The sequence below is a fragment of the Heteronotia binoei genome, chromosome 18, assembly GCF_032191835.1.
Source record: "Heteronotia binoei isolate CCM8104 ecotype False Entrance Well chromosome 18, APGP_CSIRO_Hbin_v1, whole genome shotgun sequence".
Classification (NCBI taxonomy): Eukaryota; Metazoa; Chordata; class Lepidosauria; order Squamata; family Gekkonidae; genus Heteronotia; species Heteronotia binoei.
The window spans coordinates 17,638,046-17,656,912 of NC_083240.1; the positions used below are offsets into that span (position 1 = coordinate 17,638,046).

Genomic DNA, 18,867 nt, shown 5'->3' on the forward strand with positions numbered 1-18,867 from the left:
CCCCAGACTATGCAGCCTACGGGCTTCTGTGCATTCTGGCATCACATATGTGTTAAATAATCGTTTCATAGGTGGTGAAACAAAGGGGAGGGGGGGATGTGTGTTGGTTCTTTGCCATGGACAAATTACATTTGGTAGAGAAATTCAACTGCAGAGAATATTGTGAGAATTGATTTTTTTAATCTGGAATTGATGGTAACCTAAATAAAATAAGAGCCCAGTGGCACCTTAATGTCAAAGAAGAAGAAGCAGTTTGGATTTATACCCTGGCCCTCACAGGGTTTCAGAGCAGCTTACAATCTCCTTCCCTTCCTTTCCCTACAACTGACACCATGAGTGGTAAGGGGTACTGAGATAGTTCTGAGAGAACAGCTCTGAGAGAACTGTGACTGACCCAAGGTCACTCAGCTGGCTGCATGTGAAGTATGGGGAATCGAACCTGGTTCTCCCAGATTAGAGTCTGCCGCTCTTAACCACTACACCAAACTGGCTCTCAATATTCCAGCCTGAGCTTCTCTTCATCAAATGCATGAAGAAGAAGAAGAAGATATTGGATTTATATCCCGCCCTCCACTCCGAAGAGTCTCAGAGCGGCTCACAATCTCTTTTACCTTCCTCCCCCACAACAAACATCCTGTGAGGTGGGTGGGGCTGGAGAGGGCTCTCACAACAGCTGCCCTTTCAAGGACAACCTCTGCCAGAGCTATGGCTGACCCAAGGCCATTCCAGCAGGTGCATGTGGAGGAGTGGGGAATCAAACCCGGTTCTCCCAGATAAGAGTCCGCACACTTAACCACTTCACCAAACTGGCTCTCACATCTATCAGGCCAATGAGGAAAGGTGGTTGTTCAGTGGTACAGCATCTGCTCTGCATGCAGAAATTCCCAGGCTCGGTCTTTGACATCTCCAGCTAAGAGCAGCGGGTAGTCAGTGACATGAAAAACCTCCACCTGAGAACCTGGAAAGCAGCTGCCAGTCTGAGCAGACGATACTGAGTTTGATAAACTAGTGGTCTGATGGGGAGTGGCTATGGCTCCATGGTAGAACGTGTGCAGAAGGTCCCAGGTTCAATTCCTAGCATCTCCAGTTAAAAGGTGCAGGTAGTAGGTGACCCTGTGACCCCTGGAGAGCTGCTGTTAGTCCATGTGGACAACACCAACTTTAACAGACCAAGGGTCTGATTCAGTATAAGGCAGCTTTAGATGCTCAAATGTTCAGTTTATGTTCACAGCTGAAAAAGGGAAGGGGCTGTTTGCCTCCCAACTGTTCTCAGACTGATAAAAATAGAGAAGGATGAGATGAGATAAGCAGATAAAAACAGGAAGCTGCAGAGGTACAGCTGACATCATTAACATTGAGTGAGAAATGCAAGATTATCAGCACCTGTAGTGAGTTAAGGATCTCTGGCCCCTATTGCGGGGAGGGGGAATATATTGCCTTGAATTTGTTAATGAATTCTAATTCAGCAAGACATCCTGCAAGCTGTCATTAAAGAATAGCTGTCACTGCAAGCCAAACTGGGTATGATTCTGGGTCAGAAGCTAGTGAGATCTGAACTGGCAACTTTGGGCTGGGGGAGCTTCTGCCCCCTGTCATGAGCAAGAGAAACTGGTTTCAAGGGCTACAGAACAGGGATAGCCTCATGGAAGGCTCCACCCATGAACTTAGCCATTGGCTGCCTGGACCAGGAAGCTGCTATAAAGCCCCAGGACAGCATGGGAGCCTTTGTCTACTCAATGACCATCACTACTAGTCGTGCTTTGCAGCTTGCCTGAGCAATGACCATGGCTTCCTGAACTGTACAGAAGCAGGCTGCAGTCAAGGTAACCCAAGAGTCCACAGATTAGAGCTCCAGAAAGAGCAGAAGAAAAGGCTTTGTTGTTTTCCAGTTTTCACTTGGTAGCCATTTAATGTTGCTCTTCACCATTTTCCTTTTCTGTGTATGTGTCTATCTCTCTGCAGCAGGGGTCTTCAAACCTTTTGATCCCCTGTGGACACCTTTTGGATTTCTGACACAGAGTGGTGGGCTAAGGTTGTCATGTCCAATTCAAGAAATATCTGGGGATTTTGGGGGTGGAGCCAGGAGACACGGGGGGGGGGGGTGCAGCCAGGAGCAAGGGTATGGCAAGCACGATTGAACTCCGAAAGGAGTTCTGGCCATCACATTTGAAGAGACTGCACACCTTTTAAATGCCTTCCCTCCACTGGCAATAATGAAGGATAAGGGCACCTTCTTTGGGGGCTCATAGAATTGGACCCCCCCTGGTCTAATCCTTTTGAAACTTGGAGGGCATTTTGGGGAGGACTAGATACTATGCTGAAAATTTGGTGCCTCTACCTCAAAAAACAGCCTTCCCCCCCAGAGCCCCAGATACCCATGGATCAATTCTCCATTATAACCTATGGGGAATTGGTCTCCGTAGGGAATAATGGAGTGCCCAGCAGACATTTCTCTCCCCCCCCATTTTCTGATGACCCTGAAGTGGGGGGAGGGCCTCCAAACTGGGGGATCCCCTGCCCCCACGTGTGGATTGGTAACTCTATGGTGGGCCCAACAGTAAAATGACTGCTACAGTTGGCAAAGCACGCAGAGGAACTCCAAGAGCAGGGGGGAAGCGGGGGAGCATTTTAAAATGCACTGGGAGAAAGGCGTGAGAGACAGAACCAAACCGATGCTGGTAGCAGTTGCTGGTGGAGCATTATTTTAATCTGCACAGTCAGTCAGATCTCTTGTGGTTCGTCAGAAGCTGTGATTGGCAAAGTCTACCACCTGGCTGCACCCATTTTCGGAAAGCACTTGGTGGGCACTTGGGCTTGGAGATAAATGCGTGGAGACCTCTGAGATAAGGTGTTGGTGGGCACCAGGACTTTTTTTGTAGCAGGACCTCCTTTGCTTATCAGGCTACACCCCCCTGATGTAGCCAGTCCTCCAAGAGCTTACAGTAGGCCCTGTACTGTAAGCTCATGGAGGATTGGCTATATCGGGGGGGGGGGGGGGAGCCTAGTATGCAAAGGAGTTCCTGCTACAAAAAAAAAGCCCTGGTGGGCGCCATGTAGGGGGACTCCTGCTCTGCACTTTACTCTGTAGACCAAGATTCACTTCATGCTTCTTGAGGAAATGAACTACAGCCCTTGAAAACATAGGCCAAACAATATGTTTGTTCATTTTTAAAATGCCATGACATTCCCTTCTTTTTGTTTTAGTGGATGCATGCACATTTGGCATGTTCTAATTTCTCAGCCCAGCTCTTCTGACCTGCAGGTCCCACAGGTCTCTCATTTGGTTTCTCCATGCCATTATTTTTTTTAAATCTGCGGAAAATGTACACAGTAGCAAAGAGACATTAATGAAAAAAAAAGCAAGATACATCACTGCTAGGGTTGGGAATGGAAATACCAGCTCATTATTTTTTCTCATTTCAATGTGCTTTGTGCTGCAGGTAGGAAGAGAACTCCCCCCACCCCTCCCCGCCATGCACACACACCAAAAAATGGGGTTTTAAAATATTAAATAGCCAGAACTCTTACACAAATAGCTGCAAAACGTTTTGGAAATCCAACATGCTTGTGACACTCAGCTGAGAATTAAAAGACAGGGCTCCCTGCTGGTTGGATGTTTCCAAGTCATTATTTTCAAGGAAAATGTGTGTGGCGTGAAGAAGGATCCAAATTATTTTACCCACCCTTCCCCAAAAATTGTTCTAGAAAATATATGACGAGGACTGATCCTCCTCATGTGAGTAGTAATTACACTGCTGCAGGGAATGCTTGTTTTAAATGAAAAGAGTTCCCATAAACATACATATTAAAAGTCAACAAGCTGAGACAATTATCTCAATTTATGCTTTGCTACTGCCTCTGATCAGCTCAGCTTCGGAAAGAACTATGTGTGACCCCGGGGTGCCATATTCGGTGCACTACATACTATGGCAAGCAATCTCAATTTTGCTGCTCTTCTGCATTTGGCACTGGGACAGGAGGAAAGGTCTGTCCAGCTCAGCGGTCTGTTGAGGGAAGAACAGATTTCCTCACTGCCATTCCTGTATTGTTACAATATTTGTTCTGTGTTACATTTCACTTTTCTTTCAATCCAGTTTAAGAAGGGATTCAGGAATTGGTGCATGTGCAGTTAATCCTAGCTTGCAGTTCCTTGGGTTCACGTATTTTTTCTTTCTTTCTCTGAGTTTCTATTGTGCATGTGCATTGATTAGACCAGGGGTCCCCAACCTTTTTGAGCCTACGTACACCATTGGAATTCTGGCACAGCGTGATGGGGAGGGTTGGCAAGTCCCTCCACCATTGCGGCGGTGGACTTGTTCCTCGCGTGTGCTTTGCATGCACAGCACGATGATGTCACCTGAAAGGGATGTCGTCATGCCAAGGATGCTCTAGGACTTGCAATAAAACTCTATGGTACCATACCGTTTTACCGCAATTCCCAGAGCGTCACACCAGAAACACTCTCGGATTCATGGTACCATACAGTTTTTAGAGCAAGTCCAAGAGCATCCCTGGTGCAATGATGTCACTTTTGGGTGACGTCATCGCGCCAGGGACAGCGTGAGCCAATGGGGTTCTTCGGGGGTGGGGATTCCCTCGGCAGCCTGCTCCTTGCCGGCTGGTTAGGGCCCTCCCGAGCAGGAGATCCCCCACCCTCAGTGGGAGCTTGGCAGCCCTAATGATGGGGGAATCACAAAATGGCTGCCGTAAAATGGCTGCTGCAGGAGGTGGAACCAGCTACGAAGTTGTTGTCCAAGCTTACTTTCAGTCACACAGTGGAGATCCTTGTGCTGTCATGGAAACTGCTGCCAAAGCAAAGTTATTGTTGTTTTTTTTAATCTGCACAGCCAATCAAATCTCCAGTGGCCCCACCTGGCTCTGCCCACTTTCTAGAAAGCATTTGGTGGGCACCAGAAAAGTGTTGTTGGACACCATGGCGCCCACGTGCACCTCGTTGGGGACCCCTGTTCTAGTGAGTCAATCCGTTTTATGTTGTATTTTCCTCTTTTTCTGATGCCATCAACTCTTCCTAGCATTATTGTCTTTTCCAGTGAGTCTTGTCGTCGCATAATGTGACCCAAGTACAATAGCCTCAGTTTAGTCATTTTAGCTCCGTAGGAGAGTTCAGTTTTAATTTGATCTAGAACTCATTTATTTGTCTTTTTGGCTTCCCACGGTATCTGTAAAACTCTCCTCCACGTTTCAAAAGAATCAACTTTCTTCCTGTCAGCTTTCTTCATTGTCCAGCTTTTACACTCATCGATAGTAAGGGGGTGGGGGTGGGGAATACTATGGCATGAATTATCTTACCCTTGGTCACCTGCAACACATCCTTACCTTCAAGAAATTTTTCTACCTCCATCCCTTCTTGGTCTGTCTCCTCCTTATTTCTTGTTTGTTATCTCTCTTATGGTCCACAATGGCGCCAAGGAACAGAAAATCCTTAACAATTTCAGTTTCTTTGTTGTCAGCCTTAAAGTTGCATAATTCCCCAGTAGCTATTACTTTTGTCTTCTTGATGCTCAGCTGTAATCCAGTTTTGGCACGTTCTGCTTTAACCTTCATCAGGAGCCGTGATGCTGTCAACCCATTAAAAGAAATATCGATGTGTGTCTGACTGGCCATGGCAGGCTTCACCTCAGACTGATATTTTGTCGCTGCCGGACTCTATTCTGACCTGCTGTGCTCTTCCTGAGGTGTTTGATATAATGAACACCAAATATGTATTCTCAGCTACAAATGTTCAAATCCTGACTTTCAAATGCCAAAAATCAGGAACTGAATCTGAATGATTTCAAGGACAACACGCAGTTCCACAGCTGTGTTCTGTGAGGAATCTTGTGGAACATTTATCCGAGCATTAAAATCTTACAAGCAATGGCAACAAGTAATTTATTCTTTTTAAAATGAAACCAGGGGGTAATTAAGACTTATTCCTCCTTCCCTCTCACTGGCTGAATTCTGGGGGAAGGGAAAATGCATTACAATTTATTTATTTAGATACTTATATCCAGGGGAGACCCAAACTAGCTTACAATATCAGTGACTCCTCAGTTTTTACCTCACAATACCACTCTTGGTTGTTGCCATATTTTTTTCATCCATCATTGCCTCACAGATCCCCCTTCCTGTGTATGTGTTTTAACTGTGTGTGTGTTTTTGTTTAATTGTTATTTTTCATTGTTTTGTGCTATGTGTTTTACAAGCTTGTTTTAATGTTTCAATTGTGTTCAGCCCTGGGGACTCAATGGGTGGAAAGATGGCCTAAATAGGTTTTAAATAAGTAAATTAAACGGAGATAGTGACTGGTCCAACCAGATCCCAGTGAGGAGATTTAAATCACCATTTGGAGACATTTTCTTATATTTAATAGGGTTAGGGCGCTGGTAATGTGTGGGCTTGCCCTAACATCACTCTTAATTTTTTTTTGTATATATCCCACTTTTCTTCCTCACTGAGGACTCAAAGTGGCTTTTCACCATATAATTCTCACACAGAAGAAGAAGAGGTTGGATTTATCCCCCACCCTTCACTCAGAGCCCAAAATGGTTTACAATCTCCTTTCCCTCCCCACAATAGGAACCCTGTGAGGTAGGTGGGGCTGAGAGAGTTCTGACAGAAACTGCTCTTGAGAGGAACAGCTCTGCAAGAACTTGTGACTGACTCAAGGACACATCAGCAGGCGCATGTGGAGGAGTGGGGAATCAAACCCAATTCTCTCAGATAAGAGTCCATGCACTTCACCACTACACCAAACTGGCTGTCTCACATAATTCTCACAACCACAACCTTGTGAAGGAAGGTTAGGCTGAGTATTTGTGATGAGTCTAGGATTTCCAGTGTGGGTTGGGAACAACCTGAAGATTTGGGGGGAAGGTAGAGCCTGGGGAGGGCAAGGTTTGGGGAGGGAAAAGATTTCATTGGGGTATACGGCCATAGAGTCTACTTTCCAAAATGGCCATTTTCTCCAGGGGGACTGATCTTGATTGTCTTGAGGTCAATTGTAATAAGAGGCGATCTCCAGGTGCCAGCTGGAGCTTAGCAACCATAGACAGGCCCAAGGCCACCTGGCACACTTCCATGATTGAGTGAGGGACTTGAACCCAGTGGTCCCAGGTCCTAGTTCAACACCTTAACCATTACATCACACCCACCTGCAAGCCTTTAATTTGTTCTGGGCAAGACTTAATGACATCTGTACAAGACGTTTTAGTTGCTGTTTATATTCAAGTTGGGGTTTTTTAAGCCATTCCTCATGTAGTTACTCTTTGTCAATGGACCCAGAAATGTTATATCCAATGCATCAGTTCCGCTTTGGAAAGAAGGCCAGACTGCTTGAAAATCCCAGATCCATGGATAACAAAAGACTCCTGCGGCACCTTCAAGGCCAACACATTTTTTACAGCAGAAGCATGTTATTTTGATTGCTGCAAACTAATATGGCTTCCCCTCTGGAGCAAATCCATGGAGACGTTTGCCAGCCATCCCAAGCGCCAGGTGCGACAGTGCTTTGACCCGGTACAACACACCTGTCAAGGGAAAGCTATTTCTCCACTTTGATGGGGCTCATTGGATGGGGGGCGGGCACGAAGAGGTTTTTCATTTCTCGACCCGAGTCTTCAGGCACTTCTATCTTCATTTCCTGCTTCCAGTTTAAGCGATCTCTCTTACTCTCTGGGGCGTGCTTTCTCTTCTCCAAGACCCATTACTGTGGCTCTGTTCACACTTATAAATTAGGCTTTGTCAGCAGCTCTGTTCTGCATTTTGACAAGCGGGGCTGAAAAATTCACCCCAGTGACATCTGTAGCGCAGAAGTCATTTTTTTTCCCTTTCACCAAAATCTGAGTTGGGGGGGAAAACGGGCAGCAATCCATTTTGCATTTTTAACAGTCATACACTCTCATTTTTAAAAAATAAAAGGAAAGAGATCTCCTTAGTATTATTTTCTAGGTTTTTTAGTGGGATACAGAAAGCAGACCTTGGATGGCTGGTATGTCAGTCATAGGAAAACTGAAGGAGCCGATGAGGGGTTGTGGCTCAGTGGTTGAGTATCTGTGTGGCAAGCAGAAGGTCCCAGGTTCAATCCTTGGCATCTCCAGTGAAAAGGACCAGGCAATGGGTGACATAAAAGACCTCTGCCTGAGACCCTGGAGAGCAGCTGCCAGTCAGAGTAGACAATACTGACCTTGATGGACCAGGGGTCTGATTTGGTATAAGGCAGTTTCATGTGTTCAAGTGAGATGTAGTGGTTAGTGTGTTGCAGGGCTTCTTTTTTTAGCAGGAACTCCTTTGCATACACCCCCCTGATGTTGCCAATCCTTCAGGAGCTTACAGGGCTCTTCTTAAGAGGCCTACTATAAGCTCTTGGAGGATTGGCTACATCGGGGGGGGGGGGGCGGGGTGTAGCCTAATGTGCAAAGGAGTTCCTGCTACAAAAAAGGCTGTGGTCTGTTGGGCTAGGATGAGGGAGACCCAGGTTCAAATCTGCACTCAGGCACAGAAACACTCTAGGAGACCTGGGGCCAGTCAGATTGCTTACATGCTAATCTACCTCACAGGTTTGTTGTAAGGATGAAATGGAGGCGCAGAGAATTATATTGTAAGGCATTTCAGGTCTTCATTGAGGAGAGAGGTGTGTGGGGGGGGGGTCTAAATATTTATTTATATCTCTTTAAGAGCCTTGTCAGTCCATTAAATTAAATCTGCATTTATTTGCATGTGAATAAAACACTGCAGGGGGATAGTACATCCAGGTAGATTTGCCAACCTCCAGGTGGTGGCTGGAGATCTCCAGGGATTACAACTGATCTCCAGGCAACAGAAATCAGTTCCCCCGCTGAAAATGGCCACTATAGAAGGTGGACTTTATGGCATTCTACCCCAAACCCCACCCTCCACAGACTCCACCCACCAAATCTCAACCCAGAGCTGGCAACCCTAGTGAAGAGGGATGTTTTGGCCATGCATAGGAAAGGAAAGTGAGCACCAGCCAGACCTCAGGGGGTAAGGCATTTCCAGTGGGGGTGCCACCACCAAAAAAGCCCTGTCTGTGTTTGCTACTGCTTCACCTCTCCAGGCAGGGACATCAAGAGCAGTGTTTGCAATGAGAATTTCAGCTGAAGGCTTGAGCAAGGCACAATTTGAAGTAAGGTCAGAGAGGGACAGAAGGAGAGCAGAAATGAACACTTTACCACAATTTCTTTTAAACTGGAAATATGTTTTTAATGGCACAGCATTTTCCAAAATGACACAGCAAAAATGTACAACATCTTAAGACAAAAGTTGGGGGAAGGGAATACAATTAGTTGAAAAGGAAAATCCAAAAGTGAGTGCAAGAGCTGTAACGTATCAAAGTAATGACAAATATCCATTCTAGTGAATATAAAACATGTCATTTTTGTAAAGTAATGAAGCCTAACTAAAAGGATTAGTGCTGTGTTGAGAGCCAGGGGATACTGAAATTCCCATTAATATACAAAATCATTTATTTTAAAAATATGATTTGAGTAGGCCTTTTGATATTTCTAAGTAGAATGTTGATTTCCCCATGGATGCCAGCTCCTAAATTTGGCTTTGCCAATCATTAATGTTTCTTTTCTTTCTTTCAAATACATTTTATTGTAAAGTTTAATCATAATAAAAGATTGAAAACGTCATATGCATAGCACATATTTACAGCAAAATTATACACCAGAAAATGGAATAGAACGGATGTCAGAACATAAGATGAAGCTAGCTGGAGTGTCATATCTCGCTTAAATAGTTTTTAAGTGCATGGACTCCTATCTGGGAGAACCAGGTTTGACTCCCCACTCCTCCACTTGTAGCTGCTGGAAAGGCCTTGGGTCAGCCATAGCTATCACAGAGGTTGTCCTTGAAAGGGCAGCTGCTGTAAGAGCTCTCTCAGCCCCACCCACCTCACAGGATGTCTGCTGTGGGGGAAGGAGATTGTAAGCCACTCTGAGACCTCTGATTCAGAGAGAAGGGCGGGGTATAAATCTGTGGTCTTCTTAACAGTAAAAAAATTTTAACCATAAAGCTAAATGATTTACAACAAACGATATTGCTTCTTGTTTGGTAAGTGTCGGGAACGGGTCCTTGACAAGTATGGCTGGGGAAGGCCCTATTGCTTGTTTTGCTGGTATGATTATCTTTGCTTATTAATAACTCATCATGATGCAGGTGTATTTGTATCCATATGATGTATCCACATCACATATGTATTTGCAACTACTAACATTCATTGTATTTTGTAAATATTTAGTACTCTTTGACTGTAATCCCACACACTAAATGATCCACTTTAAATGCACTTTCCAACTGGATTTTACTATGTGAACTGATAAAATCCAGTTGGAAAGTTCTTTGAAAGTGGATTGAAAGTGCATTATTTAGTGTGCATGATCACAGCCTTTGTATAGTGGGATGTTCCAGGCGTGTAGGTGGAAAAAGAGTGTGGGGAGACAGCTCCAATTTGGTCTCTCCAGCAACACTGATATGGACCAACTGAATCGGGAAGAGCATGTGGAATGTGACCCTGATGGGAAGGAACACTGAGGCCTGAGAATAGACTTTATATTAATTGATTCAAATGACTTTGGTGGACGTGAGAAAAAGGGGAGCTGTTATTTCAGAAGGTATAATTATTGGAAGTGGGGGGACTGCCCATCCGCTTTAGTCTGGCAAGACACAGTCTTGCGATTTCATGCTGATAATGTTTGCTATCTGATCTATTAATAAAGCTTCTTCTGCATAAGGAATCTTATGATAGTATCTGGGCAGAACCTTCCAGTAAGGTATAGTAGAATAGGAGACCAGACAGCGTAGAAATTAGAAGAAGAGAGAGGATGTTCAAGTTGAGCAGTGTTGTCATTTATTTTGGCCGTGATGTACATGGACCAAAGCTTTGTAAGCCAGAGGGCAAGGTCTGGAGGACTGTTTGATTTCCATCTCATGGCCATTGCTTGTCCTAGCAGCTGAAAGAAGGAAGGAGACAGCTTCTTTTACAAATGGCAAGCAATCAGATGAAACTCCCCCGCTCATAAATAAATGGTTTGGCATATAGTCTAGAGATACGTTGGTTATGTGCCATTAATATTTAAAATGTTGGCCTCCGATGCTGTGCTTTTCCCATTTAAGCCACAATGTGCATAATGGGCATCTGAAATTTTAAAGCTGGGAATATTGGGATATTTCTGGTCTCCAGTAACTCTGCAATAGTAGCCTTTAACTTCAGCTTGTGGTCAAAATGGCATGCTTTAGAGTGCCTGAATCCTTTATCCTAACAGACGGGGTGGCTCCTGGTTTGGATCAGGGCTGCAATGCTGAGCCAAGAGTGGAGATTAACTCTTCTTATGCCATTTCCCCGGCTGAAACAAAATGCCTTGGGCTGAAATTAGAGTGGTGGAGTAACCAGGAATCCAGTTTTTCCCAGCCTTCTCCCAGTTAGGGTTGCCAGCAATGTTCCCTCTAAGCTGTGGAGTCCTGTGAGCAAAAATTCTACTTCATGGGCGACCGGCATTGAGGTTGTGAGCTGCTGCATCAATTGGCTTGCTCTGGGGCCATCTTTCCTGAGCTAAGACAAAAAGGTGTGAGCCGGAGGCTAAAAAACCCCTGTGAGCTAGCTCACACTAACTTAGAGGGAACACCAGTTGCCAGGTCCCTCTTGGCCACCAGGTGAGAGATGGATTGCAAGTCCCTTCATGGCAAGTGATGGGGGGGCTAGGGTGGTCAACTCCAGGTTGGGAGACTCCTGGAGATTTGGGGGTGGAGCCTGGGGAGGACAGGGACCTTAGTGGGGTACAACACCATACAGTCTCCGGGGGCACTGATCTCTGTAGATCAAACTCAAATTAGGTTATCTTCTGTCAGATAGGAACCACCAGACAACAAGACAGGTGGCTAGGTTCTGTTCCCAGGTTTATAAAGAACGCAAAAAGCGAGACAAATAGGCCAAACTGCAAATCTTTAAGCAAATTTTAAAGTGACTTTTTAAAAGGTTTAAAGGGTTAAATAATAATCCTTTATATTCTTTTTTACTGTTATAACCCTCAAGTCATCAAATCTTAAATATGGAGACTCTTTGTAGGACTTTTTAATAAGATACTTTTATGGTTGTTCTAAAGGACTTACATGTTCTGGTCAATGACTGTAATAATAAACTGACTGACTGTAGTCGGAGATGAACTATCATTCTGCGGGAGGCTGGCATCCCTACTCCCATTCCCAGCAGAAGTGCCGCCTCTAGGAAGTAGCCAAGCATGAGTTCTGACTTCCTTCTCTTCTGCCAGACACTTCGCCCACTTTGGGCATGGTGTTTCTAGTCTGTGGGGCTTAGCAAGGGTGTAACCATGCCAGTCCTCGAGGCCAGACTTCAGCATGGCAAGATGTGTGGTTTTTTTGGTCATGCAGAAACCATTGCTTCTCCTCACATTCACTTTTTAATTTCCCTCTCTCCCCAGCTGTGGAATCTCTACACACTTTGAACGACCAGATCTCTGACTTCATCGTGAACAAGGCAAAGGCGCTCACCGAAGAGGACGATTCTTTCCTGCCGGATGAAAAAGAAACCCTGAAAACATCCATGTTGCTCATGAGACACCTCTTGATGGATGCGCAGGTATGAAACCCACGCACTTCTACAACAGCAGTTGTTCTTTGGCTTCTAGATGTGGGACCCAGATGCAACTTTTCTTAGAGAACAACAAGATCTCCAGGATGTATGCTTTTGAGAGCCAAAGCTCTGTTTGTCAGATCCAAGATAACAAGTTACATTCCCACTTATCTGATAATTGGAGCTTTGACTCTCAAAATCTTATACCCTGGAAATCGTATTGGCCTATAAGGTGTTTCTGGATTTGAATCTTAGGTTTCAATCACACACACTTGATCAGGGGTGGCCATATAGAATAAACATAAGATGAGGGAGGGGAGGAAGGAAGGAAGGAAGGAAGGAAGGAAGGAAGGAAGGAAGGAAGGAAGGAAGGAAGGAAGGAAGGAAGGAAGGAAGGAAGGAAGGAAAATAGATGGGGAGGTGGAGGTAAAAAGAAAGCAACTTTTCAAAGCTGCCATCTGGCTTGGAGAAGTAATTTAAAGGGAGAAATGCCTTCTCCAAGCCAGCTGGCAGAGCGGTGGGGGCTTCAAGAGCCACACAATATGTGAAAGAGCCACATGTGGCTCCCGGGCTGCAGTTTGGCCACCCCTGCACTCAACAATGCACTTGCAATCCATTTTCTGTGTGCTTTCCAACTGGATTTTGCCAGTTCACAAAGTAAACTCCAGTTGGAAAGTGCATTGAAAATGCATTATTTAGTGTGTGTGATCACAGCCTTGGTCTTCCACTGCAGACTGCTACCCACCTGGAACCTTCTAACTTTCTATATTTCTTAAGATCCGCTTCTAAATGTACTGTACCTTTTGTGGACCTTCTTGCAAAGTTTCTCCATGCATCTTTCCCTCTCTACAGTGTAAAATGAAGGAATCTTTCTATGGTTAGTATAAATATAACTAGCACTGCTAAGCAGCTGGCTGCATTTCATGACATTCTCTGCTTCATACAGAAGCAAACCTAGCTTTTTCCACTGAACTGCCCAGACCTTCTTCTGCCAGCTCACCCTGTTCCTTTGCTGCCCTCCTGGCCCAGTGACCCACCTTTGAATCTTGACCCACAGTGGGAGACCTGCTAGTCTAGGCAACCCTGCAGATCCAAATGATGGGCTTTGGTTTTTTGGCAGACTTGGTAGGGGGCATGTAAGAGGCCATTTAGCACTTAAGCTTGGAAGTTATTGGCACTTTTCAGTTGAATATTTATATTTATTGCATCATGGACATGCTTTTTGGAATTACTTGCAAAAACCATGACAAGACTTTTTCTATTTCAGCAATTTAGGGTTGACAGAAGGAGTAATGTTTTAGGAAACAGTAACTCATTATCTTGAGAGAGCCTACTAGCTGTAGTTTCTAGACTTCGGCCGTTTTCTCACTGACCTTACTCCGGAGCGACGTCCCTCTTCACCGCGCAGCATCTGCGCGGATTTCCCACCAACTGCTGCGCACAACCAGGAAGTGCCGCGGCTTTTGCGTCGCAGATGTAAACCGCTAAAAACCAGTTTACATCTGCGATGCAAAAGCCATGGCTCTTCCTGATTGTGTGCAGCAGTTGGTGGGAAATCCGCGCAGACACTGCGCGGTGAAGAGGGACGTCGTTCCGGAGTAAGGTCCGTGGGAAAACAGCCTTCGTAAATGACTCTGCAATGGAGCAGAGGGGTACTGATCTTGGATCTGAGTGGGTCTCAAGACCTGGTGAGAGATGTAGAGGTTATTGTACCAGTTGTGAACAGTGGCCACGGTGCTATTAAATTCAGCATTTGAGTCAATGGAAAGTTACCCCTAAAGTCCAAAACTGTATCATTTGATTTCAAAAGAGGGAACTTTTAAAAAATGAGGGTCCTAATTAAAAAGAAGCTAAAAGGGAAACACAAGAGAGTCAGATCCCTAGATGATGCTTGGAGGCTATTTAAAACCACACTAATTGAAGCTCAGCTTGAATGCAATTGTCAGATTAGGAAAGACACTGCCAAGTCTAAAAGAAGATCTGTGTGGTTAACAATTTTTATTTATTTATTTATTTATTTATTTGGGATTTATATCCCGCCCTTCCCACGAATGGCTCAGGGCGGCTTCCAACAATAAAATTTAAACAATTTCAAGTATAAACAGTTAAATATTTAAACAGTTAAAAACATTAAAAACAGAGTAATTCAGTTTCCTGTAAACAGATGGCTGGCCAGTTACCTCAAGTTGTCATCCTAGCTAAATATAGGCTAGGTATAGGCTAGCCGGAAGAGGGTCGTCTTACAGGCCCTGCGGAACTGCGCCAAGTCCCGCAGGGCCCTCACCTCTTCCAGCAGCTGATTCCACCATACGGGGGCCATAACGGAGAAAGCCCTTTCCCTGGTGGCTTTCAGACGGGCTTCTTTTGGCCCGGGGATAGTGAGGAGATTTTGTGTTCCTGACCTCAGTGCTCTCTGGGGAACATGTGGGGAGAGACGGTCCTTCAGGTAGGCAGGTCCCAGGCCATATAGGGCTTTAAAGGTAATAACCAGCACCTTGTACCGGACCCGGTATATCACTGGAAGCCAGTGCAGAGTCCGGAGACCCGGCTGGATGTGTTCCCACTTTGGGAGACCCAATAACAGCCGGGCTGCGGCATTCTGCACCAGCTGCAGTTTCCGGGTCCGAGACAAGGGCAGCCCCATGTAGAGGGCATTGCAGTAGTCCAACCTTGAGGTGACCGTAGCATGGATCACTGTTGCTAGGTCGTCGCGCTCCAGAAGGGGGCCAGCTGCCTTGCCCGCCTAAGATGAAAAAATGCGGACTTGGCAGCGGCTGCTATCTGAGCCTCCATCTTTAAGGAAGGCTCCAATAGCACCCCCAAGCTCCTGACCCTGTCCGCCGCCGTGAGCGGTGCACCATCAAAAGCCAGCAGGGGGATCCCCCTCCCCGGGCCGCGGCGGCCCAAGCAAAGGACCTCTGTCTTCGTAGGATTTAACTTCAGCCCACTCAGTCTGAGCCACTCAGCCACGGCCTGTAGTGCCTGGTCAAGATTTTCCGGGGCGCAGACAGGCTGGCCATCCATCAGTAGATAGAGCTGGGTGTCATCAGCATACTGGTGACACCCCAACCCATACCTTCGGGCAATCTGGGCAAGAGGCCGCATGTAGATGTTAAATAACATCGGGGAGAGAACCGCCCCTTGGGGCACGCCACAATCAAGTGAGCGCCTCCGAGATAGCTCCCCCCCAATTGCGACCCTTTGTCCCCGACCTTCCAGGAAAGAGGAAAGCCACTGTAAGGCCAATCCCTGCGTCGGCGAGGCGGCACGTCAGTAGCCGATGGTCGACCGTGTCGAACGCCGCCGACAGGTCCAACAACATCAGCACCGCCGAGCCACCCCGATCCAGATGCCGTTGAAGGTCATCCACTAAGGCAACCAACACTGTCTCCGTCCCGTGTCCCGGGCGAAAGCCGGACTGAAATGGGTCGAGGATGGAAGTGTCATCCAGGAAGGTCTGTAACTGCTTCGCCACTGCCCTCTCAATAAGTTTACCCAGAAAGGGCAAATTTGAAACCGGCTGATAGTGTGTCAATTGGGCCGGATCTAAAGATGGCTTTTTTAAGAGGGGTCGGACCACAGCCTCTTTAAGTGGCGTTGGAAAGTGCCCTTCCGTTAGGGATCTATTTATGATATCCCGCACGGGATATCTAAGATCCCCCTGGCAAGATTTAATAAGCCAGGAAGGGCATGGATCTAATTTACAAGTTGTTGGGCGAGCAGATACAATGCAAGTCAAGGAAGCTATAAAAAGTTGAGGCTTCTTTTAAGAAGTGGAGGGTCTGTCCCAATGAATCAAACAGGAGGGACCACAGCTTCTTGTAAAAGAAACAACTGCTTTGTTCTTATTTTTAGAACAAAAGAAACAACTAGGCATGAAAAGAGAGATTTTGAGGAGTGGGTTGCTAAGCCTCAAAACAAGCAATAAACTTTTTAAAAATATATAGCCAGAGCAGAAAACCAGCAAGAGAAGCAGTTGGGCCTTTGGATGACAAAGGAATAAAGAGATTGTTAAAGGAAGATGAGGTGATGGCAGAGAAGCTCAATGAATGTTTTACTTTTGTTTTCACTGTGGAAAGTGGGGCACATATCCATGCCACAGCTACTATTTTCAGGAAGGGAGTGGTTGGCCGCTGTGTGAGACAGGATGCTGGATTAGATGGAACACTGGTCTGATCCAGCAGGGCTCTTCCTAGGTTCTTGGTGATTTAGTAGACTGTGTTTGGGTGGACGCCTTCATCCTTTATATCAGGGGTGTCAAACGTGTGGCCCAAGGGCCAAATCAGATACAAAGAGAGCATCTTTAAGACCAATGAGTGCTAATGTTTTAAGCATGTTTTAAGGTTGTGTTTGTCCATGCCCTTTATAGAGTTTATAGCTCTGCTATCCAATCTTAAATAGGTACACACACGGCCAGCCCAACAAGGTCTCATTTATGTCAGATCCATCCGTCATGACAAATGGGTTCGACACCCCTGCTTTAGATGTTTAAAAGTTGTGACTGGGAATGGATCACTTATGCGAAGGTAGACAAGACCATCTTCTGATGAGAGCAAGCAGAATTAGGGTTGCCAGCCTCCAGATGGGGCCTGCCTGGAGGTCTGTCCTTATCACAATTGATTTTTAGATGAGAGAGATCAGCTGCCCTGAAGAAAATGGCTGCGGGGGGGGGGGGGGGCGGGGAGGAGAGTGTACTATAGCATTATACCCTGCTGAGATCCCTGCCCTCCCAAAAACCCTGTCCTCCCAGAGCTCTACCCCCTAAATCTCCAAGTATTTCCCCACCCAGATATGGTAACCCTAAATCAGATTAATATCAGTTTGTTTAATGCCCACTGGTTTTGAAGAACTTTGTTTCCTTATATGTGGGTTCCTTTGGGAGAAAGGATTGGATTGTCCATTTGTTTAGTCACTGAGTTCTGAGACTGCTTTTACATTAAAAAGCATTCAAAGTGGTTTACAAAAGCTGGAAAATCATCAACCTCTGCAAGTAGTAGAACTGAACAAAACCTCATCAATTTACAAAAAGCCAGCAGATTAAAAAAAAAAAACAACAACCAGGATAATGGAGTTACATGGACCAACTACCTGTTTGAATCAAGAGCAGGTGAAAGACATGTCCATTTCTTGTTGTTTTATAGATTAGTATAGGGATAATTGTTAGGAGACTTGGATAAACATATGGAGCAGAGGTCCATCAGTGGCTATTAGCCACAGCATATTGATGGAACTGTCTGGGGCAAGTGATGCTCCTTATTCTTGGCGCTTGGAGGGCAGTAGTGGGAGGGCTTCCAGTGTCCTGGCCCCACTGATGGACCTCCTGATGGCACCTGGGTTTTTTGGCCACTGTATAACACAGAGTGTTGGACTGGGTGGGCCACTGGCCTGATCCAACATGACTTCTCTTATGTTCTTATGAGACTTAAAATGTCTCCTCTCTACTTTTCCTTTTTTCTGCGACAGCTAAGGCTGAGCTGAAACTTCTCCCACTGTCTTGTGCCCGCCTTTGTTTTTGTGACCGTATTTTTTGGTAACTTTTTAAGATTAATTCCTCATTGTCCTGAGTTGAGCTCCCTCTCAATTGACTTCTCTTGTCCTTCGTGATAGTGTGGCATCTTCTTTTCACTGGGATCCCTGATTGGCTAGGCTCACCCATGTGACTCATCCAGAAAACATTGCCTTCACGCTCAATTGCTCTTAAACAAGATTGAAAAGAAGCTCACATTCACACCAAGTTGGGTTTTTTCTTCTCCAGATATTATTTCTATCCAATAAAATTCCTATTTCGGACTCCCATAATCAAAACTGGAGAATATTTTTGGGGTGTGTGTGTGGGGGGGTGTGCTGTCAAATTGCAACTGACATGGTGACCCTGTAGGGGTTTTCAAGGCACAAGATGTTCAGAGGTGGTTTGCCATTGCCTGCCTTTGAGTCACGACCCTGGTATTCCTTGGAGGTCTCCCATTCAAAAACTAACCAGAGCTGACCCTGCTTAGCTTCTGAGATCTGATGAGATTGGGCTAGCTTGGGGCCTCCAGATCAGGGTATATTTAATATATCCCTTTTTTTAAAAAACCACCCTAGCAGATAAATCTATACCTGAGGAAAATGTTCTCTTTCTTTCTCTCACTTCCCTCTAGCTGAGTTAGTGTGAGTTAGCCTACAGTTTGTTAGGCTCTGGTTCACATATTTTTGCCTTAGCTCAGGAAGAATGGGCTCAGAGCAAATTAATTTATGCAGTAGCTCACAACTGT

At 45.6% G+C, this 18,867-nt stretch overlaps 1 protein-coding gene across 1 annotated transcript in view; it reads left to right on the forward strand.

The window, feature by feature from the left end:
- Window positions 1-1,727: 1,727 nt before the first annotated feature.
- KAZN (kazrin, periplakin interacting protein) overlaps window positions 1,728-18,867 on the forward strand; it is a 446,286-nt gene continuing 429,146 nt past the window's right edge. Inside the window, exons 1-2 of the mRNA XM_060259107.1 lie at window positions 1,728-1,823; window positions 12,462-12,619. Coding sequence (XP_060115090.1) covers window positions 12,584-12,619 — 36 coding nt within the window. The 5' untranslated portion in view covers window positions 1,728-1,823; window positions 12,462-12,583. The remainder of the gene's footprint in view (window positions 1,824-12,461; window positions 12,620-18,867) is intronic.